This window comes from Meriones unguiculatus, chromosome 8 (assembly GCF_030254825.1).
Source record: "Meriones unguiculatus strain TT.TT164.6M chromosome 8, Bangor_MerUng_6.1, whole genome shotgun sequence".
Classification (NCBI taxonomy): domain Eukaryota; kingdom Metazoa; phylum Chordata; class Mammalia; order Rodentia; family Muridae; genus Meriones; species Meriones unguiculatus.
Genome location: NC_083356.1, coordinates 61,362,288 through 61,379,555, shown reverse-complemented (window position 1 = coordinate 61,379,555; position 17,268 = coordinate 61,362,288). Strand labels below are relative to the sequence as shown.

Here is a 17,268-nt window from a genome sequence, read left to right as displayed (position 1 = left end):
ACTCGTCCAAACAGAAACCCAAAAGTCACTCAATATTCTTTTATCCTCTCTCCCTCTCCTCACACAGTACATGCTAAGTTCTCTTGACTTTTCATACTCCTCTCCCTAACCCTCCTCTCTTTATTTCATATCCCTAATACATTTCCCCATCTTTCTGCATTGAATATAAGCTCCACAAGGATGAAAACAAAGAATAGTGCTAAACTCATTAGATCATAGATGAATACTTGCTAAGTATGGGAATAAATTAATTAGCCCATAAGCCACTTTCTACTTTTGATCTTGCATCTCTCTGATCCTTGGCACTGTTCTCATCCTCTCATTCTCTGCACTGTGACACTTTTTGAAGGCACATATCATATTAATCTTTTAACAAACGTTTCAACTTCTTTATGCATACAAACTTATAAAGCCCACGATTTGGCTCACCCCTATCTTTAAACCTCTATCATCAGCTTACCTATTGCTGTTTTTACCATACACATACATATTCTGGATTCCGCTTCTGAAACTTTGATGCTTTCAGCATGATGTCCCCTCTGCCTATAGCGGTCTACTGGACCATCATCAGCCAGTCTGTTAAGCTCTTTCACCCAGTTCAGGAAACATATGTCTATGTTTAGAATGGGGAGGGGGCCTTTCTGTTTCTATAGTACATCAGATTAGTATTGGGTTCTGAACACATACCACAGCCTGTATCATCTCTGGAGGTAAACAATTCAACTGCCATAATTTGTGTAATTAATTCAGCTAATCAATTCAACTGAAGACTGAGTACCTTAGGCACTTTTCTGCTGGCCCTGCCGTCACCCAGAGTGCCCAGTAAGATTTCTAAATGCTTACTGATTTAACTGCTCAAAATTAGCAGGTTTTGAAACAAGTCATAAAATACCCTCAGTGTAGTGAAAAATTTGGTTTTATGTTACAATTGTTAAGAGGGTAAACAAAGACAAGTAATGGAATAGAAAAGCCTAAAAAGGAAGGAAGAGAGGTATTCCTAATGAGTGAACACATTTCGAAAGCCACAAAGAGAAAGAAAATGAGGACTGACTGTCACTCTGAATAGAGGTGTTAGAGACCACTGCTTAGCAGTGGCCTTCCTTCAGAATGTAAGCTACTTGATAAGGGCTTTTTAAAGCTGCTGAGAAGCCTCACACTTGAAAGAAAGGTGCTCTCTCTCTCTCTTTCTCTCTCTCTCTCTCTCTCTCTCTCTCTCTCTCTCTCTCTCTCTCTCCCCCTGTTCTTGTTAGCAACCTTCTGGGACAGAGCAAGGAGGAGGAGAGGCCAAGGAAAAAGATATGTTACCACCATTTTCAATTTCCTGACTCCTGGGCTCTTACTTAGCTTATAGCATATAATCTTTTTGTTGTTGTTGTTTTGTTTTCAGACTATAATCTTAATAAATACGGTTAATTCTCTTTCCCTCTCAGTGAACAGCTAGCTTCCCAGTTACCTCTAAAGACGCTTATCTCACAACTTACCTACTCCACAAGACTAAACCATTTATCATCCAGGGGCCAGCAAGATGGCCCGGATAGATAGCAGTGCATGTGGCAGGCCTGACAATCCACAAGGTGGCAGGAGAGCGCCAGCTCCTGAGAGCCACCCTCTGATCACCACCAGAGTGTCTGCCTGTACTCCCACACAGGCGCGAGCACGCACGTACGCAAACACAATAAAATCCTTTACAGACACCACATGTGGACTTATCCTTTGTTATGTAACCTTTAAAAATGACTCCGTGTAAACATACCTACCTCTGTTAAGTAGTGTGCTTCCCCGAGTGAAAGAGAAAATATCCTATGTGTGTATATTTGTACAGGAGTGTGTGTGTGTGTCTGTCTGTCTCTACCTTCCTGGAGTTTGGATCACAAGTGTAAAGTGCCACACCTGGCTTTTTTGTTACTTGGGTTATAGGTATCAAACTCAGGTACAAGATAGACACTTTACTAACGGAGGCGCACATTTTTTAAAATGATTTCTATTTATTTAATTATTTTGGCAAGTATCTGAAATAGGCATTGTATCCAGTATATACAAAGAAATTAAAGGATAAGAATAGTAGTAAATTACTCACAGTAACACAACTAGAAGACATAGTATTCAAGCTTAGGTCTTATTACAAAAATCATGTACTTAATTCTCTCGATACCTCCCAACATATAAATGTGTCTTATTGCAGCTAACAGCTTCACCATTTGCCCAACACTTTCCTACTATGTATCTTTCATTTCACAGCAACCTCAGGAAAAACTGATATAGCCCCATCTACGGTTCAGGAGGTTCAAGTGCAGCAATGAAACTGACAATACTCATCTCCTATTTACTGAGGAGTGACATCAGGTAGCAAACAGGCTCTTGAGCCACCAAAACTAGATCACATGGCCTCATCCTGGACAGACTCTCTGTAAATGACATCTGGATTCAGTGGAGCAACAGAGAACTACTATGTTTACTGTGACATCATATCCGAGGGATGACAGCATTTACGAAAAAGCAAGGTACCTGAAGGCCTGCCACCCCTAGGGAAGACTTTCAGCTGAGAGTGTTGCACTTGACTACTGCTTCCGTTGCCTTCTCCATTGGCTTTCTGTGAGCTCTGTTAAACATAAGTATCATTCCCTTGTGTGAGTCAAAGCTCTACTTATCCATAATGCTATTAACAAAGGTCTTAAAGAGTTCTTGATATTATTTACTGTAACTAGGCTATAATCTGATTTGCCTGATTATCTCATATATATCTTTTCAGTGTGTCCATACAAAGCAAAGTGTCAGGGTTACATTTGGTTACTGTTTCAGTAGCTCTGAACTTGGACTCATCTGTTTCACCTCCACAAAACTGACTTGTTACAAAAAGGAGATCAGCTGCTCCTGTCCACATTCTGTGATGTCACTTCCCTTTGAGCTCATTTAATTTTGTCCACCTAGTTCAAGGATCCGCAAACACTTTCTGTAAAAAGATCTTCAATATTTTAGGCTTTGTGGTTGAAGACTGCTGCAAGCATTGGGCTCTGTCACTGCAGCACAAAAGCAACAGATGAAACACAAAGGAGTGACTGTGATTCAATAAAACAAAAGAAAACACAACACAACAAAAACTTCTCCTCTAAGGTATCTGCTTATCCTGATACATTGTTTCATAAAGAGAAAATATATAAATGTTTAATTCTTTTCTCACAGTTGCTTATTTCAGAGTACGCAGAGTGAGCCAGCCATTTGTCTTCATGGGTATCAACACATTTGTTTGTTACAATAGTGTGTCTTACTGTAAATGGACAGGAAGAATAAACTTTTATTCATGTGGTGCATTTCAATCACCTGTCTCCATTACTAGTATGATGCTTAAGATTTTTCACCTCCAGCCAACAGACCTGTTATATCAACAGATGCTTTTGACATGAACTACTAGTCTCTGGCAGTTTCCCTGCTTTGTGATGCAGAAAAACGCACAGTCATCAATTGTGTTTTCTATACCACACTGGAACCAATCATCCATCCCATGACCTCTGGATCCTTTCTGTGGCAAATGGTATTTTGTGACCATAATTATGGCTCTGGCTGTGCTCACTGCTATGGTACTATTATTGTAATAGTTCACCGGGAAGGCATTAAAAGACACATAATCCTAACATCTATGAGCAAAGGCTTAATATATTTAAATTCTTCTAGAAAATAACTCTTTTTGCAATTGCATAAAAAAACTTCTCTGTGGCTTATGTATGGAGCTAAAATATGATCCATTTTGAATTTGGGAAAAAGATTAAATAAATTACATACAAAGCATTCAAAGTAATAATTAGTAAAAGAGAAGTATTCAATACAATTGGGTATTATTTTGAAAACTTTAAAAGTATTCCAGCCTTTGATCCAGTAACTGCACTTTTACAGAAATACAGAAAAGCAAAGAAAAATTAACAAAAAGTTCAATTAAAGTATTATGCATGTGAGCAAAATTATAAATAATCTAATAATCACATCAAGAAAATAGTTTATGGAGAAAAGATATGTCCAAGTTATGTCAAAGTCCTCCCCTGTCAGTGGACTGGGGGAAGGGGCATGGGTAGAGAAGGGGGAGAAATGGTGGGACTGGGAGGGGAGGAGGAAGGGAGCTACAAGGGGGATAAAAAGTGAATAAACTGTAATTAATAAAAATAAAAAAAACAATACTCAAAACACATGAGCCAAAGACTAACATTTGTTACCTAAGCATGAATGCTCATTCCACTGAGCCCTAACCAGCCTTGTTTTGTCTTTATTAATGATTCTGAACATCTGATAGAACAGTTTGATTTTTACTTATTTTCTAAATTGTTTGGTGGTAGTTTTAAATGCTTCTGAAGTTAATCTTTCTAACTTTATTAACTATCCAATTACTGTTCCTACATGTTGTAATTTGTCTATCTACTAAAGAAAATAGAAAATTAACATTTGATGTAGAAAGTATTTGTGTAAGTCATTTAATAGCCTTACAACAAGCCCTGAGGAGAGGTAGTATAGTAGTATACAAATCCAATAACCAAGCATCTTGCCACTTACAAATTTCAATTAAGAGCAAACTGGAATAAATTCAGAAAACATTAATAATCTAGCATCCCTGACTCATCTATCAGTAGGCTCACAACAGATAAGTTCTAGTAATGAATTAAAAAGAATAAACGCCAGAAGAATGAAAGCAGCTTGTTTACAAAGAGGCACCGAGTCTCCAGGCAACCTGCAAAGCAGCAGCACAGTGTATTACGGCACTGGCACTGCCACGGCACCGGTGAGCAGGTCTTGCCAGACCAGTTGTTACTGTAGCTCTCAGGGTTCACAGCTGCTGAGAATACCAGGGACTTCTCTTCTCCAGTAGTGTACAAAGAACCTTCCAGCGTAAGGATCAAGTGTCCGGGTTGGCACCAGCTTGACTTCTCCAAGTTTTATGACTCAAGGATGTGGTGTCTTTGGCAGTAGGCACTTACCACTGAATTCTAGAAAATCACCAAGAGCAATAATGGCCTGTAGTATTTTGGGGGAGTGTTTATGGAACTCCACTGACAAACAACTTGAAAAGAAATAACCCATACCTGGCCTAGGCTTTTTTTTTTAGGTCACAATGTACAATAAGGTTTTAGAAAAAGAGAAAACACTTCCTGATCTATAGGTGGGTAAAGAGAATTCTATCCCCAAACTGTAACTCATAAAATAAAATATTGACAGGCTAAACTTCATCAGATGTAAAACTTTTGATTTGTCAATAACATGCTATAGTCACAAGAGGAAAATACATATAAGACCCTTACAATTTTAACAGTAAAATGAAAAACAATGGAAAATGAATAATGAACTTGACTACTTCATCTGAGATGGTGAAAAAAGCATGTGAAAAGATGTTCAACACCATCAGCCACTTAAAAATGCAAAATGAAACCAGGAGTACAAATACATAAGCTTTAGACAAAAACAGATACAGAGGCAACCAAGACTTAGCACCACAGCAAATGCAGAGGTACACACGCTGGTCAGAATGCAAACTGTTAAGCACTGAGGAAGACAGTTTGGTGCTTCCTCCTAAATTTGAACACATAGGAGCTCCCATCCTTAAATATTCACTCTAGAAAAATTATAGCTCATGTCTACACAAAGCCTATCCATGAATGTTTATTACACAGTGAAAACTGGAAACAGTCAAGCAAACTGACAAAAGCTGAGGCACTGCTTACCAATACAAAGGAACAAACTTTAAGAAAAATGTGATAATGCAATGACTCTCAAAGTTATGCTAAAGGAACGAGTCTCAAACGGTTATGTCTAATTCCATTCATGTGACAGTCTCAAAAGCACATAACTACGACGATTAATACATCAGTGCTTAGCAATGGTCAGTACATGTAGGCAGCAGGCGCAACCATCAAGGAGGAGCAAGTCCAAAGTGATGCAACTGCTGTGTCCAGAAACAGGTACCAACTGCACGAATTTGCACGTTAATACTCACAAAACCTTACAACAGAGAAAACAAGCCTAATTTGCTCCATAATTTTAAAGATAAGATTAAAAAGCAGTCATCTTAAAGCTGGAACACAAGGAAATCAGTGTATCATGAAGTAAAACAAGAGCTGAAGAGAACAATTACAATACAGTGACTCCTGCATAGTTAAGTCTGTTCAAGAAAACAATGACAAAGTGAAGAGACAGCTGGGTGTTAAGAATGACAAGAATGCCCTCCATGTCCTTCTATCCTCTCCCCATGTTGGGGTAAAGATGGAAGGACATGGAGGGGAGAGCAACCTCACAGGAAGATCAGCAGAGACAACCAACCCAGAGATTGAGACATCAACAAGGAGCATGCATGGTCTGGACTTAGTCCCCCTGCACATATGTGACTGATGGTGGCTTGGTCTTCACCTGGGTCACCCAGCGAGTGGAGGGGGCAGGGGTGTTTTTTCTAACATGGCCTCTGTTGCTTGCCTTCTGATTGCTTTACCCTGGCAGGGCCACCTTGCCTGCCTCAGGGGATGAGGATATGCTCAGTCCTTTTTGACTTGGTATACTGGGGAGGGTTGATGGGAAGGGGCACTCCCCTTTTCTGGGGTAAGGGGAGAGGGTAAGAAAGAAGGGAAGGGGGACTGGGAGGAGAGGAGGGAGGGCATGTAAAGTAAATAAACTGTAACTGTAGCCAACTATAGCTGGTACTAGGAGAGATTTTGATAGTAGCATTAAGAAAACTGGCCATTTTGTACCTTTTAAACTGTTACTCGGCAGTGTGTAAACAGGTGCACTGTACTGGAAGGTGGGTTAAGAGACTTTCAACCTTCTGCTTGAGCTCAGTCCACAGGTCTTGTTCTGGTAGGCCCCTACAGCTCCTGCCTTTCAGATGAGAGCGCCAGTTCTCCTGACATAGTCAGAGCAGCAATCTACTACTTTTTACAAGCTCCTCTCTATTATCTTGTCCGGTGAAATAGAGTTTAATCACATTAGGAACAACATTTTCTTCAGTCATTCTTATTAAGACAAAACCATTCATTTCTGCTCTTACCACAGGACCTAATATTGCTCATAAACACAACTCACTTTCCCAATCTTAAAAGGCAAAAACAACCACAACTCAGACACTGAAAACTTATGTACTGCTCCATCCACTAAATGCAACAACGGAAAAAATGGACGAGCAGATATGAAAATCAGGCAGGGGTAGGGGGCAGGTTAGGTTATAAGAGTGAGAAGGAATGACGGAAGAAAGAAAGCAAAGGGTGGCTATAGACTGATCTTACAGTCGAAAAATATAGTAAATATTAGTGAATGTATTTCAGCATAAAATGTTATTATTTCCAACCTGCTATGACACACTTATGAATGCAAAAAATACTTCAACATTAGGAAGACCATGAATGCAATTTGCTTCAGTTATGGACAAATGAGTTTGTTTATTCAACAAGTATTGCCTGCTATTTTACCGACTACATTTCACACACAACTAGAGCTCTATAATAATTTTCACATATGTAAACAATTCCATTCTTCTCATTAGATTTTTGTTGCTGTGGTAGAAAGTATGTGTCATTTAACATATTTTGATTTGTCAATGTATGAATGGTAATAACAGGTAACATGCTTCTTACTACCATTTTAAGTAGATAAATATTAACATTTTAATTACAGGTTTAAGCAAACTTGTAGCTCCAATTTAAAAATATTGTTTGGATTCCTGAGAGGCTGACGACTCCTGAGACCCCCAAGCTGAGAACAGCTGTCCTACGGCACTCCACACTCCTTTCTAGCACAGCTACTCTTCTGTCCACTCATGAAGCTGTAGCATATAAAGGTGCTGCCGACCCTGCACGTGCCCTTTAGCACCCATTTTGTAATGTGTTGAGGTTCTTACCTAAGAGTAAACCTGCTGGGCCACAGGGACCATAATCTTCAATTTTAGTAGACACTGACTTTCTCACAGTGGCTAGTGAACATTTCAAGCATAGTTACTTGAACTGAAATCAGCCGTAAGTACAAAATTTACATTGTATGTGAAGATTTTGCATGAAAACATAATTTAGAGTTTCTCATTAATAATTATTTGCTACTGATTTTATGTTTGAGCAACAAAGTTTTAGGCATACTGAGCTGCATATATTAGCACTGATTTTGTCTTCTTTTCAGCATGGCCACTAGAGAGTGCGTGTGCATATGAGCATGTGTGTACATGTGTGTGTGGTGTGTGTACACATATATGCCTTATATTGCAGGCTTATTTATTTGAGATATTTCTAAGAGCTTTTGAGAAATCAAGAATGACTCTACAAAGGTAGCAGTTTCTAAAGGAAAGCTCACAGACCAGCAAGAGGTAACCAGTGTAGGTAGGGAATGGGGTAAGAAGATAAACCAGGCAGAAGACAGTGTAGGCCAGGAGAAAAGAGAAACACACAGCATGGCAGGAACACAGTGGCGGAAGAACAAGGAGATGCTATTAGGTTTTCCCCCAGATTTATTTATTTTTAAGAATGTATGTATGGACATGTACATGTGTATACTACTCCAGCATATATGTAGAAGTCCAAGAACAATTTGTGGGAGCTGATTCTTTTCTTCCATCACGTGGGTCATGGAAATCGAAATCAGGTGGTCAGGTTTGATGGCAAGTGCCCTTACCGCTGGGCCACCATGCTGGCCCCACTGCTAAATTTTATGCAAGAAAGCTATACTTCAGAAAAGTAACCCTGACTTGTATGCCTGGCATGACTAAATCAATCCTGGGCTAGAAGCTGCTACAACAATAAAATACTATCAATACTGGTAATAAAGCAATGGCCTCTACACACAGAAAGCAGCAGAGCAAGAAGGTCCAGAGCAACAGCACTAGTCCTACCTAGTTCGTCTTCCCACTTCACACTGACTGTAACAACTAATCATAGTATATGGGCAGGGCACTGAGTTATCAATATTTAAGAAGAAAATTAAAGAATTGTTCTGCCAGATCCATCTATGTTGATGTTCTGGAACCTTCTAAAACTGTAAGATACAGGATCTGGTAAAAACATGAGAGGTCACTGTAGTCTTCCAAATTGCTTCTGAAATTCACCAACCAATATATATTCTTGACTATTCCAATACATAAAGCCATTTTTATTGATCACTTATTTCGAAGCATTGAATTTTGGCAAAAAATGTACTTGAATCTAGCTACCAGACTATCTTTGGATTCTTGCCTGTTCAACTCCTAAGACTTGAGGAAGTTATGTTGTGTATTTAGTGGGAATAGATGGCTTGTCAGCTGAGTTTTCCTTAAGCTTCTCCCACATCCATCTCTTAGAAGTTCTTGTCACTTGCTGGATAAGTGTCTCATCACAGTATCCCGCCTGGTATGTAGCGAGGACAGCTTCATTTCTCACACTGAGTCTCCTCACTACTGTCGCTTCTAGAGGGAATCACAGAAATTTCTCAAGGGTCCAAACTGAATGGAGGAACAGAAATCATCCTCAGTACATCTCTAGCTCTTCTTGTTACGTGACTCCAAGAGAATATACAGTAACAATTAGATCTTATGCAATTACATCTTCCCACCCCAACCCTCCATTTGTAAGAAAAACACATTGGAAACCCCTCTCCTCTCTTCCCTCTCCCAGGGAAGAAAGAGGAAATACCCTCTGCCAACAGGACACTGCCCATCTACCTCAGCTCCCACCAGCTTGTTCCAACCACCTGTGTCTCTCACCAGACTTAGAGCCAAAGTTTCCTGGCTACCCTGCCTACTTCAAATGTTCCACATTGTGCAGTAAAAGGGATAACATCAAAATAAAACATATGCCATGTCATTTAAACCTCTCCAGTAGTTAACTTCATGGTCTTCAATGTTCTCAGTCCTATACTCATGTTTTCGCTCCTCCTTATCGACCACTATGCTCTAGCTACACCATGTGTGTCCACGTATCTGCAGCACTCCAGCTCTTCCACATCAGGCTAATTCTAGCCCTTTCACATACTGTTCCCATATACAACGTTTTCTGTCTCTAACTCTCCTGGCTACCTATCATTTAGGTCTTATAAATGTCCCCCGGGAAAGACACTCATCCTTTATTACTCCATTATTTATTATCTCCATGCTTGTTAGTTTCTTCCAGAGTACTTGTGTAAATTCACTGACTACAGTATAAGCACCACGAGGGCAGAATCTATGTCTATTTTGTAGTACTCATAGTACCAGAGATAAGTGCAAGAGACATTTGTAAGATGCACAAAGGGGTAATGAGGCTTAGGCTATATCACTAGCTACTTTCTGGTGATAAGATCTCAACTCAATTCCCAGAACTTCAGTTTACTCCTTTATTAAAAAAAACAATGTCCTATACGATTCCTAGGTGGAACCAACTGAAACTGTCAATGAATAATGTTCAAGACAGAACCTGTGACAATAAATACAGGAAGCTTAATATAGTAAATGTTAGTTTCCTTTCTCCTCTAAGGGTCAGATGATGAGACCTCACTCACTAAGCTAATTTAGCGCTGAAATTATATATGTATAGTTGTATATATAATAATATGTACATACATGTGTATAGGTGTGTGTACAATAATAAGTAGTGTGCATCTATTGCCTCCCTCAAGAAAGGGGGAGGAAGTAGACTGAGGAGAGAAGGAGAGAAGAGAAGGAACCTTAGAAATCAGAGAGTCAATTCTACTTCAATTTTTAAACCAAAACAACCTTCATTTATATATAAAGACTTGCAACAAGAACAGATTAATGCTCATTTTACAATTTCAAAGTCAAAGCATTTTCTATTTGCTTAAATGTACATAAACCTCATCTGTATACATCTCCTGTTGAACTTTCATTCTTTAATAAATATGGGTGATCACAGTTTTTGAGAAAAACCCCAATTAAGTAACAACAAAATGCCTGAGATCAGAAACAGAAGTTCCCTTTACTTTTCTGTTAGCCTTAAGCTTTCTATTCTCAATAAAGAGTCTTGGCCCAGGCCTGGCAGCTCACATCTGTACTCCCAGAGGTAGGGAGTTTGGAACAGGAGGACTGCTATGAGTTTGAGGCTAGCATGGGCTAAAGAGCAAGACCCTGACCTTAGGACATTAAAGCTGTAACATTTTCTTCTAACTGCTGTTCACTTTTCAGCTTAATATCCTTCCTGGGTTCTCTTCAGTGAAGACTGTACTTTCCAGGAACGCTCTAAATCATTTACTACAGATCATTCAAACCTTGTCCAAGCTCCTGGAATGTGAGCAGCCACTCTTCTGAAAGCTGTCACTCAGCACCACCACCTAGAACCGTGAGGACTTTGCTGCCTGTCTCCACATTCTCCATAGGATACACATATAATTTAGATTCTGAATTCAAGGAGGGCTTTATATTAAGCAATTAATTCAGTTTTATTCAACATATTTTATGTAATCAAGCTTGACTTTCTCAGAAGTAATTGGTATCAGCTTAAGTTTTTTTTCCTTTCTGTTCCAGTTATTTCTACCACTTTTCTAAAATTGGAACTTCTGGTCTATCCTTAAACTGGAAATTCTTTAGTACTGCTGAGTGTTCCATATAGATCATGGGGAAAGATTCATCCATTAAATATAAAATAAAGAGTAAGAAGAACATTATACCTACCATAACATCTAGAACAGCAAATGCACAACAAAGACTCTTGGCCGTAGTCAGCTGACAGTTCAAATAAGAATGATATCACCTGTCGGTCAGTATGTCAGGAGGAGTTTTTACTGCTACTGAATGCTCTAGCAGGGAGTGACCAAAAAATAATCACCCACAAGTCTTCAAGGAAGTGTTAAGACCGTAGACAAACAAATGTTCTAAATTACATCCTAAGGCTTCATCTAGGGCAGTGTTCATCAAATGAAACACGGGGGCCAATGCTGAAATCCAGATTAGCAAGTGAGGAAAGGAAAGAAAGAAAGGAGGCAGAAGGTAGAAAAGCCAGGAAGGAGGGAAAGTGCATGGTAGACATCATGTCCAAGTGCATCACAAACCTAAGGGCATCAGCTTCTGAACTTTATTTCTCTTTCCAGATATATCTAGAAAGCAGTGTAACTTTATTTTAAGGGCCGATGGGACTTAGAGTTGGAAAATACCGATCGAGGAGACAGACAGGAAAGGACAGAACAGTGGTGCTGTGACTGCTGCCAAACTGGTTTGGAAAATAAGCAAGACTAAGTTCTAATGACGGGAAGAGACAGCCATTGGGAAGGTCCACATTGTGGCAAGACAGGCACCCAGCGTGAGAAACTGAGCAGGACTTTCTCCCTGACAGAAGCCTAGGGTGACAGTCAGCTAGGCTCCAGGGTTCCAGCACTCAAGCTCTTAGTCCTTTAAGCTTCCAGAGACAGCAGGTGTCAACCGGCACTTTCGCTTCTCTCCTCAAATCAAGCTATTCAGACAGAACAGTGGAAAGGTAATTACCGGTCCCAGGACAACTACCTCCAAAAACACTAACTGTAAGCTGTTGTATAATCTAAATTCAGTGTATACTTTTACATAATTTAAAACAAGACTTTGGCATCAAGAAAAATAACCTGCAGGCATAACAGTCACATACCACACAGTTCACACACACAAAAAGGTTATATAAACACCATATAATGAGCATATCAACACCAAATATGAAAAGCATATAAACACCAAATAATTATGAAATGTTTCAAAGGTCCATATTGCAGCCAAGAGCGATTGGACAAAAAAAAAAAAACAAAACAAGCAAGCAAGCAAGCAAGCAAGCAAACAAAACAGTGTTAGAATTCCCTAAATACTGGCTCAACCTTTCCTTAACAGGCCTATGTTAAGTTACTCAGAATATTCACTTGTTTAAATAGAAATGTCTAGTTTTATTTATTCACTCCTTTATTTATGTAAATGTGTGTGTGTGTGCGCGTGCGTGCACAGGACCTGTGTGTGGAGGCCAGGGGACAGCTTTGAGAAACTTGTTCTCTCCTTTCACCTTACGTGGGTTCCGAGGGCTGAACTCAAGTCATGATGCTCTACAGAAAATACCGTTACCTCCTGAGCTATCTCAACAGCCCTTTATTTTTGAAGCCACACTTGTGTGTGTGTCCACATGCATACACGTATAGGTATACGTGAAGGTCAAAGGTCAGAGGACAACCTTAGGTGTCCCTCCTCAAGTGCTGTCCATCTTTCCCAGATAAGAGTTTCTCACAAGAAAGTTAGGCTGGCTACTGAGCTCCCCGGGAATCTGGCTGACTGCCTTCCCAAGAGCATACCACCACCCAGCTTTTTACAAGAGTTCTAGGGATGGAGTTCAGGACTTCAAGCACATTACTGAGACATCTCCCAAAATACATTTTTTAAAACATTCAAATGGTTCTCTCAGAGTACACCCACTAAACGTCACAACTATAACACAGTCTACCTAAATTCCACCGTTTCTATGTGAGTTTGTGAGTACAGAGTTTAGCTACTGCTAGAGTTGAATATAAACTCAAATTTGGTTGAGGAGAAACACACATACACACACAGCTATACAGAAAATATTCCTAGATTCAGGGTGAAGAGTTCCTTTTAGCACTGCCAATACAGTTCAATGTTTTTGTTTTTTATCATTTGAAATTAAAGTGGCTGGAGACATCCACCTTTGGGATAATCACCTGGTGGCTTTAAAAATATGATCACACAATGTTAAAAAAAAAAGAAGTTTTGGCCTTTGACTTCAATTCCTACTGAACACAAACACCCAAGAAACAGAGCTTTGTAATGTACCTACCAGAAGGCCACTTTGTGCATCAGGAGGAAAGATGAGCAATCCTGCTTTGCAGCCTCTTTACCTCTACAGGCAAAAGACTTTTAGCTCAAACACATTAGCATGGGTTTTACTGAAGACTCCACTCATTCATCTGGCCTGATCAAACATCCCATAAACTCAATTCTGATTACAGTGCAGAGAATACACAACTGGACGTTACTTATCACCCGAGGTTACAGATTCCTCTCACTTTCCTTTCTCCTGGGCCGTTATACCAAACCTAGAGCAGAGCTACACTCACCTCCAGGCTAGAAGAAACAACGTAATAGCTTATTGATCTCTGGTGTAGACCCAAACCCACAAGTCATCAGCCAAGCAGGGACACAACTAACAATCCACAGTCATGCACTAGGCTTTCAAGTCGCACACAAACACACTGACAGTTACTACATCAAATGTGGGTGAACCCATCCTGCCCGCCCCCCAGAATAAAATAATAAACCAGTCAGCTCAGGGAGTAGCACATCCTGAATTATTCTGAAAGGATTACTATTTCTTGGCTGTCAGGAAATGCCAATTTAAGTCCATTATATTTTTCATGTAATATGAATTCCCAGGCTTAGAAAGTTACCATCACATTTAATTCCACAGATCTGTGCTTTCAAAAGAGATGCTACCATATGCTTGGGAATTCTATGTTGACAGAAACCGCCTATGACTTGGACTTTCGATAAGTAAAATTTACAAAAAAAAAAAAAAAAAAAAAAAAAAGGTTGCTTCTGTTTTTCTAGAGAAATCAAAGCAATCCTCCAAACCAAAGTGGAAGTGGAAATATTGTGTTCTCTGCAATAGCCACTCAAGGAGTTAACTCATGAGAACTAAGAAAGGTGAAGTTAAGAGCCCAAGTTCAGGTCTCAAGGGATGAACATTCCTCCTAATTCCCTTTAGCTCTAGTTCATACAAAGCACAATCTTGACACATCATCAGCCTTCTGCTAGCCTTAAAAAAAAAAAAAAAAAGTGTCCCTAGGCAGAATACAGACCAGATAAAAGGCAACAGTGACAACAGCAGAGGAGGGCATGGATGAAGTGACAAGTGAACTGGGGAGTCAGGGCAGACTTGTACGCCCCAACAGGGAAAGACTGAGGTGGGGCTGGAAACTATTTTCTGGCCTTCTCTTGCGAGCAGCTACTGGGGAACAACAAGATCCTACACGCCCGGGACCACGGAGCCCGGGGCACGGAGGTGGAGGGGAAGCAAGCGAGGTGCCTTTGCAGGCAGCCGGGACCCAGACAGAGGGGCGCGACGGCAATTCCACCCAGAAGAGAACTTCCTGCCTCGGGAAGGACAGGGGCTGCGGCGGCAGGACCGTCCCGGAGGCGACCTCCCCTCGCAGTCTCACGGTCACATCTTTGTGCGAGGGGACCACGCACCGGCGACCCGGCGGCGAGCGCTGGGGCAGCGAGGCGGCGGGGCCTCGCGCCGCTGGGAGGTCAGCCCGCACGCCCTCTCCGCAGGGACCCCCGGCTCGGACCGGCCCGCCTCCCTCGCCCCGAGGGTCGGCGGCGGCGGGGGACCCCAGAATCCCCGCCAGCAGACAGCCCTCCCCGCACGCCCCGCCTGGGTCTTTGTCCCGCCGGCGGCGGGGGTCTCCCGGGGTGGCCCAAGCCAAGCCCGTCCGGGAGGCCTGGCGGCCCCCGGGGGCGCCCCAGCTTTGTTCGGTCAGCGGGGAGCGGGGAGGCGGACACTCACCGTACACCCCAGCGAGGAAGAGGAAGAGCCACGCCGACCCCCGCCGCGGAGACTCTTTTGTGCTCCAGCGACGGGCCATACCCACGGCAGATGGAGGGAGCGAGGAGATGGAGGAGGAGGAGGAGGAGCCGGGGCCAGACGCCGCCGCCGCCGAGCCCCCGGCTGCTCCCTGCGCGCTCCGCGGCGGCGGAGGGGGAGGGGCGGGGCCGCCCGCGCGCGCTCCCTCCCGCCGGCCCGCCCGGCCTCCGCCGCGCCGGCCCCGAGCCGGGCGGCCTTCCCGGGGGCAGGGGCGCGCGGCGCGCACGCCGGCGGAGGGCGGCGGGGCTGGCGAATGCGGGGCTCGGGCCTCGCGCCGTTCGACCAGCCGGCGCCGCCACCCGCCAGACGGAGCGCTAGCCGGCAGCCGCGCTCATCCGTGCGCTCGGCAATCCCCTGGCCCGCCTGCCTTGGTTCCCGCCCCGCGCTCCGCTGGACTCGGCCGAGCTCGCGCCCATCCCGGCGCGCCCGGAGCCTGAGCGGCGAGGCAGTGCCAATCGATGTGCGAGCGCGCGAACGCCGGCCGCGGGTTCCGGGAGCGCGGGGCTGCGGGGTGGGCATCGCGGGGAGGGGCCGCCGTCCCGGGCCCTGGTGTTGGGGTCCACCCGGAGATCCTCGAGGCTGAGGGTGGCTACGCGTGGGAGGAGCGTGGGTGGCAGGAGGCTGGGGACTTGGAAGTTCTGACTGGGACCCCGACCCCACAGGCTCCGCTCCGAATGCTGCCTTGGGTCGTGGGTCCACGTGGACAGCCCCGAGCAGAAGCCTGCGCCTGAGGCTCTGGGGACACATCCGCCCGGGCTGCAGGACCGTGAGCCTCAGTCTGGCGGAGAAGTCCGGGGCCCCTTCTGACACTCGTGGGGCTGGTTGGGCTCTGGCTGGAGTGGACGTGGGGTCGTGGAAAGAGGAATATCCCCGATTTTCACCAAGCCTCTTCCCAGCAACTAACACGTACGACACCCCTTTCCTTTATTACCTGCAGCGCTTCTTTCTGTCTGCAGTGACACACTGGCACATCAGTCCTTCCACCCTGTTTGAAGTGCTTTTGTCTGCGCGATTTTACCAGCTACCTTCCCCTGTACAGATAATGTCCGATATTCGCTGAAGAGCCGCAGGGTCCTATGGTGTGCTGTTGACACAATTGTACTGTTGACACAGACATCTGTCTTTGATTCTTGACAACCTTGTGAGATAAATATTATCCACGCTTTAGATAAGTTAATGAGACTTGAAGAGGTTAAGTTAGCCCAAACGAGTTATCAAGTAAATCTTCCGCAAACTTTTTGTTTCCTGATTCCAAAGTCAAGACACTTCCACAGTAAAAGGAAATTCAAGCAAATGCTTAGTGCCTACTAGTTATGCTAAATTTTAATAAATGCCCAGGGAGAGTACATTAAACTTTTCCTGTATCTTGCTGATTGGACCCTTTAATAGCTCCCTGAAATTGTATTACAGAAAATAAAAACTTTATTGACAACTATCACAAAAGTTAACAATTTAGAAATCTTTACAAGAAGACAGTAAAACAAACAAACAAACAACAAAAACTTAAACTCTGGAATTGTTCCATTCTCTTGGTTGAGAAGGCAGCAGTTTTGGTGTTCTTGATTCTACAATTTGCACATAACTTTCCTTGTTTTGTGATAGTACATTCTGATTGCTTGAGTTTTTTTCTTTTCAGAGCTCTTTCTATTTGTTGAGGTTCACAAGCAGGGTGAAAAAGTAGACTGGACTGCCAATATGCCCGTCACTTTTAATACCATTCAAGGAGCTCTGTGAAGAGGAGCCACGTGGTGCC

At 42.8% G+C, this 17,268-nt stretch overlaps 1 protein-coding gene across 3 annotated transcripts in view; it reads right to left on the bottom strand.

Moving 5' to 3' along the window:
- Positions 1–15,865, bottom strand: part of Lrp12 (LDL receptor related protein 12) — a 72,571-nt gene extending 56,706 nt beyond the window's left edge. For 2 of the 3 annotated variants that reach the window (XM_021656461.2, XM_060389516.1), the window contains exon 1: positions 15,438–15,863. In XM_021656461.2, coding sequence (XP_021512136.1) covers positions 15,438–15,516 — 79 coding nt within the window. In that variant the 5' untranslated portion in view covers positions 15,517–15,863. Of the gene's footprint in view, positions 1–15,437 lie in introns of all 3 variants that reach the window. The other variant, XM_060389515.1, reaches the window with a different exon arrangement.
- Between the last annotated feature and the right edge of the window lie 1,403 nt (positions 15,866–17,268).